This window comes from Cryptotermes secundus, unplaced genomic scaffold, assembly GCF_002891405.2.
Source record: "Cryptotermes secundus unplaced genomic scaffold, Csec_1.0 scaffold2380, whole genome shotgun sequence".
Taxonomy (NCBI): domain Eukaryota; kingdom Metazoa; phylum Arthropoda; class Insecta; order Blattodea; family Kalotermitidae; genus Cryptotermes; species Cryptotermes secundus.
The window spans coordinates 509293-517244 of NW_019718033.1; the positions used below are offsets into that span (position 1 = coordinate 509293).

The following is a 7952-nucleotide window of genomic DNA, read 5'->3' on the forward strand; positions in this document are numbered from 1 at the left end:
GTAATGGGTTTTATCAAAATTTAAAGTGAGTAAATTGGCTTCGAACCATCTGTTTAAGGCTTCAAATACAATATTTATGTCATTTTTAAAGTTGTCAAATTTAGAGTTCTTAAATATTATACTAGTGTCATCTGCATATAGAATTGGTTTAGATTTATTGTTGATGGTTTTAGATAGATCATTTATGTAGAGAAGAAAAAGTAAGGGACCTAAAATTGATCCTTGTGGAACACCATGCTTTATAATTCCCCAGTTTGAAAATGCATTATGACTGGAGTTTTTATTATTTATTTCAACTCTTTGATACCTGTTTTTGAGGTATGAGGTATGTTTACAGAGTCGCTGCTTATCAACAGTTCCATAAGGCCACAATATATAATATTTATATCTTTCTGACTCATATATTGGGTACAGACAGGAGATTGTGTAAATACATGCAAATATCTTGTTCTTCAATAATAAGATCACAGTATATGCATTGATGGTGATCAAATATTGTACGTACTTATCTCAACTGTTCTGAAATTGCATGCTGTTTCCTCTCATATTGTAACAGAGTTCTACCATTCTTGGAATTTCCATTTTACCTTGTCTGAGTCTGAGTTATTTCTTGTGGTTTTATCTGGAGCTTCTGACAAGATCATCCTGCATTTTTAGCATATTACAGACTGTATTTTCACACATGAAAAACATGTGCATGTTTTACATTCAGGAATGGACTGAGCTTATGTTCGTAGCTACCATAATACTGTTCTTTTCACTGTTAATTACAAATCAGTGCTGACTATTGATACCTTGAAAACTGCCATGTTTTCTTTCAAGAGAATATACTCCAATTTTTCAGTCTCTGAATTTACACTGAAAAATTAGATTATGTAGTTCTATAATACATATTATATGGAGCAACATATAATAACTATACAACATACGAATTTTTTAGACAAAATGTCTATTTCCACTATCTCATCTGAAAATGGACAAGAAAAGAAAGAAATATTCACATGCGTTACGCTTATAGCATTAAAAAATGGTAAAAAGCCCACGAGCCCCTGAGTCATCACACTGCTATATTCTTTCTTGTTCATCTGTTTTTTACATCAGTTTTTGACTCTTACTTTAGACATGTGCAATATTTTGGAAGTTTGTCATGACAGTTGCGCTGCTTCATGCTGAAACTGATGTGTACCTGCAACTTGGGAAAACACACATGTCCACATCACCCACTCACTTATAAGAAATATGTTACCCTGTCACTGATACAAAGAGAAGGTACAGCTAGAATAATAATTTGAATGGAAATGTGCAACATGGACATGTAACAAACAATCAGTGCCTCTTCATCCGCCTCTCTAGCTTCCTCTGCTTTTTCTCATCAATTTCTTGTGGTGCAGAAGGTTGCTGGAAGAACCATGGAGAAAGAAGACCAACCCACAGCAACCAGAAACCACGAACTGGAGCCTAGAAAACAAAGTCACAGAGAATCATTACACTGAATTGGATGCTGCGGTGTCATTAACATCTGGGACATGAAATCTGTCACAAAGTTCCTTGTATGAGAAGGCTTTGTAGATTCAGTGCAGAAGGATAAAGGTTTAATGAAACCACCTAGTCACAGTGAAGATGTTCCAATGACCTCACTTCACAGCTATTCTGGTGACAACTCCAAGTCTCTTATGCAGTTACATTTTTAAGATGGCAATGAAAGCAATATATAATTTATTTGTTTTAAGTTTGGCTCTAATAGTTAATACATTCTGAGCATCACTGCCCTGCTCAGTAGATGTAACATTCTTCCTTTGTTGCACCTCACAATCAACCTAGTATGTTCCCAAATGTTATACATAGTTTTGGTGTTTGCACTGTCGTGAAGATAGCGAGTGTGTGTTGCTAAAAATAACTATGATGATAGAGGATACACGTGGACAAGTGCTTAGATGCAAAGGAATGGCAAACTGTTTCGAAGATGTTTAACTACATCAAAAGTAAAAACCCCGAGGAAAAAAAACAACATGAGGTGAATTGGAATTGAATATGTTAACACAAGAGGCACTTCAAGAACATCAATTCTGTAGAGAAAATAAACATATACAATAAACTGTATATATAAGGTGTATGTATTTCCATTCCTTCAAGAGTAAATGAGTTAAATTTCAGTCCTTATTTACTGTCCATTTATTTTACAAATTTTACATTTCAAGCTAATTTTAGCTTACTTCAGTGATTTCTGCAACCTAAATAATATCATATCAATTTCTATGAATTGCAGCAATGTTTCATAATCATTTCTCAGTCCTTTATACCTTCAACTATGAGATGAACCAGCATACAAAGAAATTAATTACTTGAAACATACGCTACCAATGATTTCCTTACACTTGGCTTATGGAGACAATTTCATAATACTTTACCTTATTACTAAGCCACATTAACTCAACTGACAAAAGTACTGTCTTTTCAGCAAATATCATCTCTCTATAATTGGTTCCTAGCCTACAAAGATGAACTCCAGTTTCTTCAACAGAGTATCAAATACACTTCTTATAACAGTCATGAAACTTACTGATATAATGCCTTGCATCTCTGTACAATTGGAAGACTTTTCCAAACTTATTTCTTTCCTCTTTAAATTCAGGAAATAATTTACAATTCTTCATCCTGCGTTCAATTTTAATTCAGCATTCTTACACATCTTGATACTGGCATAACACGGGCAGATCATTCTAACTTCACAGAAGAAACTAAAATTTTGGTGTGAACTAGCATAAATCAGCATGTAAGACAGAGCTTCCTGCTGTAAGAGACATGCTATGCACAGAGCACTATGTATGAATGCAACCTAACACCTCAGGATGATAATAAGATTAGACAGGCTTTTTTCAAAAATGTGTTTTGTCTGATCATGCATTTTATTTGTAGACTTCAATGTGTCTCAGCAGCAACATTGTTGTCATAAGACTGAGTTTCTTCTAAATATTGGATACACTACAGAAACAATAAACTGTGTTAAATGTCACTCACTATACGAATAAACTGATCATGAGATATGATAAGAAAACAATATATTTGGTTTAACGGCTTCACTGCAGGCTGCCTCAGTGATCTGAATAAGGACGATTCTTTTAACAAACTTGACAAAAAGCAATAGATTTGGTGCATATCAGCCATATTTATGGAAGCTTGAAGTTTCAAGGGAGTGACCAAATCCTTGAGAAACATCCTGAAATAAAAATTTAATTTGTGATATTGGATAAATTCACTGTCACACATCTATATTTAAGAGAAGTCTGCAGAATATAAAGTGAATATTATGACTGGTAATTTTAATCATCAAAAATGGAATAATGTATGATAGGCACAAAATATATATGGTCACTTTTTTCTTTCTTCAGTAGCTTGTAACTAATGGTATGTTAAGGCAATAGTCTGGTAGGTTTGGAGCCCACAAAGCTTTGTACCCACTTCTATGTGTGCGTTTGGTGGGGGTGGTGTCCTTGAGAGTAGTTGAGACACCTACTTTTAACAGTTTCCTGGTACACCTTACTTGCAAGTTCCCTTACATAGGTATAAACATACTCTCCGGAAACAGCAAGAGCAAGCTATGAATGGTAGACAAATAACCTGAAAGTAGAAGGCTGAGCAAGGAAGTTAACACATTCAGGACTGGAGGGGCCAATTGGCCCTCTACGTTTCTATAGCATTGCGGACCGGGCGGGCCAATTGGCCCTTTTCTGACGCGTTATGTTGCAACCGACTATATCTCGCTGTGTGGCCACGTTGCATCATAACTACTGCGTAGTTGACCTCGGGAATGTTTGCTAGCTTAGCCAGTAACATGATCACGCTCATTTCCTGTCACACCCTAAAGAAAAAAGCCTTTGTTCGAGTTCAAGCTTCCACGTATGAACCAGGAAGTTAACAGTGCAACATGGATCAGAGACAAAAGCAGTTGCAGGCGAAGCGTTCTCTCGGAGAACAAGAAATATTAGATTTGTTCTCCGATGGGCTATCAGATTTGCCAACTGCTTCGTCTTCTGATAGTGAGGCCTGCCTCAGTGAAAGTGACAGTGACAGGGGCCACAGGGCCCCCCAAAATATTGTGTCCAGTGAAAGTGAGAGCTCCGATGAAAGTGCGAGTAACGGGACAGCCACATGGGGTGAACAGAAATTCTACTTTGAAATACAAAGCATTTCTGTTGAACTTGGCAAAACCTTGGGCTACTGACCTCATGGTGGCGACAGTACCTGCGTCAGACACAGACGTAGTGCAGCCAGGGCCATCTGTTCGCACCCACTGGAGGCCTCATGTGGACCCCCCTGGACAACTCTCGGGTGATATGTGGAAACATACCCTCGTGAGAATTGTGAAGAGTGAACACTGCAAGAAGTACCCTTCTAGGCAGTGCCATGTGTGCGCAGTCCACAAGAAGAAGAGTAGGACTGCGTACATCTGCAACTTCTGCATTATGCCTCTTCACAAAGGGGAACGTTTCCAGAGATATCACACGCACAAGTACTTCTAGGAGCTCTGGTAAGTGTTCTCCAAAAATTATAGTTCATAAAACTAATTAGGAGATTTTATATTAATTTTTAAAGTAAACAGTGCACAAGTTAGGGTGCTAGCCTTAAAAACCCCGGTCCTCAGGGTGATTTAAATATTTAAACAACTGGTCCGCAATGTGTTAATGGAGGAATGGGAAACAAGAGGTTTAGCATACATTTAACAAAGAATAACAGAGAATAATGCAAATAAGATATGTAAAATAATCAGAGAAAGGTGTAATGATATAGAAAAACTTAATGTATTTTTGAACATACACCAAAAGATTTCTTGGTATTGTACTGTGAAATGAAACATGAGTGGGGTAGAGTGAGCTACATTGATGAACGCACAAGAAACGAGAGGATTGGAATAATATGGCTGAAAGCATGGATCTGAAAACTGAGAGAGATCAGGAGGGGATTTGAGACAGGAAGGTTCCCCTATGTTTGGGGGGGGGGAAGAGGATGCTAAGTACATGCTGCTAAAGTGCCCTGAAATGAAAAAGTGGAGAGGAGAACTTGTAAATGGCTGAATATAAATGAGGATGTAGCATACAGGAAAATAATTAGCTGCACAAATATTCATTTAAAACTAAATGTAAATGGGAGACCAAAATTAAGAGGTTACAACCTCCCTCTCCCTTCCAGAGGTCAGCTGGAAGTTAAAATCTAAAATGAGAAAATGGACTGGGAGCAGAAATGGTAATGGTGGTATAATTAGTGATTAGTAATAGTAAATGTACTGATTTAAACAATGTAAGTAATTTGTACACTGTTTGTTTGCATGTATTGGCCCTGCGTATTACAAAAACCTGAAGTTATTTGGACAGTTATATGTTTCTAACAAAACTGAAGTGAATTAACCTGTAGACATATTTTGTCTTAACTGGTTATGACTGTAATAAAATAAAAATATAGTGAGGAGGGGGCAAGAAAACTAAGAGCAAGAAGTAGTTGCAAAATTAGATGGACTTACCAACAGCCAGAGTAACCAAAAATAATTTGAAATAAGAGACAGCAGCTGGCATCCAGATGTCAGTATGATGAGATCCTTCAAATGCCTGAAAGTAAGCATAATTAATGTTCAACACCCGTGTTGATACAAATATTGTCACGCGATTGAGTGACTATAGACTGGGTTTGGATCAGTAATCACATTTAATGACTCTTAAACAACTCATGGCTACACTTTACAAATCACTGTCACACAAAAACTAGTGTTCTCAGTCATGGTCTTCACTGCGCTGCTTAGTAACGTCTTCCAACAGTTGACATTCCTCTGCTCCCAGGATCACATCCTCACAGGCTGGCAGCCATCTCACACCAACCTCCTACTCTTCTTCAAGGTCACATTGCGACTGATGGTCAGTTAGTCAGTCAGTCTTGGTGTTGAGCCCCGTCTGGAGCTTATGACGAGATATTTATTACTGTTTGACAGTTACAGACTTGTTATTGTGTGGTGCCCTCTCTGACGAGATGACGAGTGTCTTTTGTCATAGTCCTACTCTTCTTGCAGACTGCTCCTTGTTATACAGTCTCTGGACAGAATGTACAGAAAACACCGCTTCAAACAGTTACTCCATTGTTGCCTGTCACACACCTGTTACCTAACAATGGCTGTTTCTCTGGCTCCATGAGTCTTGCTTTGAGTAAATATGCCACATGGCTTCCTCCTTATGGCTGCTCATTCTGAGTAGCCTACAGACATACAGGGTGCGGCAGTATAATTTGCTGATTTGAAGGGTCAATAAAACAAAAGATGTTATAGGTATCGTAATTATTTTTCTCCATATTCTACAACAGTGTGGTCCAACCTTTAGTTACCCGAGGGCCAATCAAATTTTTGTATAGGAAAGTGAGGGCCAGAGACATTAGAGAAAGAAAATGAATTACATATAACTGACTAGTTTAATATATCACTTTATTTTACAGTCGAGAAATCAATGTGATGATAGCCATTGCTTTTCTGATACAAGTTTATCAGTGTCTACTGTAAGTTCAGTAAGGCAAAGTCTCAGGCTTGATTCCAGTGAAGCACTTTCAATGCGATTTCTCGTTTTTGATTTAATTTGTTTGAGAGCAGAAAAAGCACTTTCACACACACATATGTACTGCCAAACAGCGATAACATTTGCAGAGAGAATTTAAGCAGTTTGGGGAAACGTTCTTTAGAAATCAGTTTCCAGAAAGTTTAAGGGACATCACACTTTCTAGTCTGGTAGAATGGGTCTGCCTGAAGATCACAAATTTCCGTTTGAAGGTTGCAGGGCACCTCACTCACTTCAATCTCCATGGGGTTATTGAACAGTGCAAGTTTTGGTTTTAGGGAGTCAAAATCCTGGAATCTGTCCTGGAACTCTTTCTTGATATCAATTATTATTTCATGAAACATACTAAATTTTGTGTCATTTTCTTCTTCTTCCAACTGCTGACAAGATGGGAAGTGTGCTGTATTATTTGCCTTCACTGCAATTTGCATTACATCAAGTCTTTTGCGGAAGCCCTCAATATGTCCATAAAGCTGGAAGATATTTTGTTTTTTGCCCTGTAGTTTTAGGTTTAAAGCATTTAGACGAGATGTTAAATCTGTCAGGAGAGCAAGATTATTTAAAAACTGGATTTCTTCCAGTTTTTCTTGATACTCATGCCCAATGTTTTCATTTCTGAGAAAAGCAAGAATTTCATTCCTCAACCCAAAAAACTGTTGCAGGCAATTTCCAGCACTTAGCCAGCGCACTTCACAGTACAATGAAATGTCACCATACTCAGCTTCCAAATTGTCCAGGAATGCAATAAATGCCCTGTGTCTCTGGGCTTTATTGCCTCCCCTTATTAAATTTACAGTATTTACAACAGTTTTCATTGTCTCACTGAGCCTTATAATTTTTCCACAGAGAGCCTCCTGGTGGATAATGCAGTGGAAAAGCAAACAATGTATGCCTTTTTCTTTACACAGTCCTACTAACCCAGTTCTATGACCAACCATTGCTTTAGCTCAATCCGTTGCAATGCCAGAGCACTTCCCAAAACCTCCATATTTAAAAACGACGTTATCCAGTGCGTTGAATATTACAATACCTTTGGTTCTGGTTTCTAATGATTTTAATTCCAACAGTTCTTCATGAATCTCAAATTCTTCGTTTATTGTTCTGCTCTCATCTAGAGCTATAGAGTAAAATCCACATTTTTCCAAAATGCCCTTGAAACTTCATTACCAATATCATTAATTCTTCTACTTACTGTCTAATGAGACAAGGACACTGTTTCAAAATTTTTAGCCATCTTATTATCTCCAAATGAAGATGCCATTTTCACAGCACATCTTTTAATGAGCTCACCATCCCTAAAACACTTTTTACTTTTAGCTAGCTCTAAACATAGCCGTGCTAAGCTTTAGCCCGCTCACGATGACG

General features: G+C 37.6%; 1 protein-coding gene across 2 annotated transcripts in view; it reads right to left on the reverse strand.

The window, feature by feature from the left end:
* Window positions 1-267: 267 nt before the first annotated feature.
* Window positions 268-7952, reverse strand: part of LOC111865335 (transmembrane protein 208) — a 19981-nt gene continuing 12296 nt past the window's right edge. Inside the window, exons 4-5 of one of the 2 annotated variants that reach the window (XM_023853298.2) lie at window positions 5516-5600; window positions 268-1458 (exon numbers count right to left, since the gene is read on the reverse strand). In XM_023853298.2, the coding sequence (XP_023709066.1) occupies window positions 1327-1458; window positions 5516-5600 (217 nt within the window). In that variant the 3' untranslated portion in view covers window positions 268-1326. Of the gene's footprint in view, window positions 1459-2162; window positions 3218-5515; window positions 5601-7952 lie in introns of those variants that run through there. The other variant, XM_023853383.2, reaches the window with a different exon arrangement.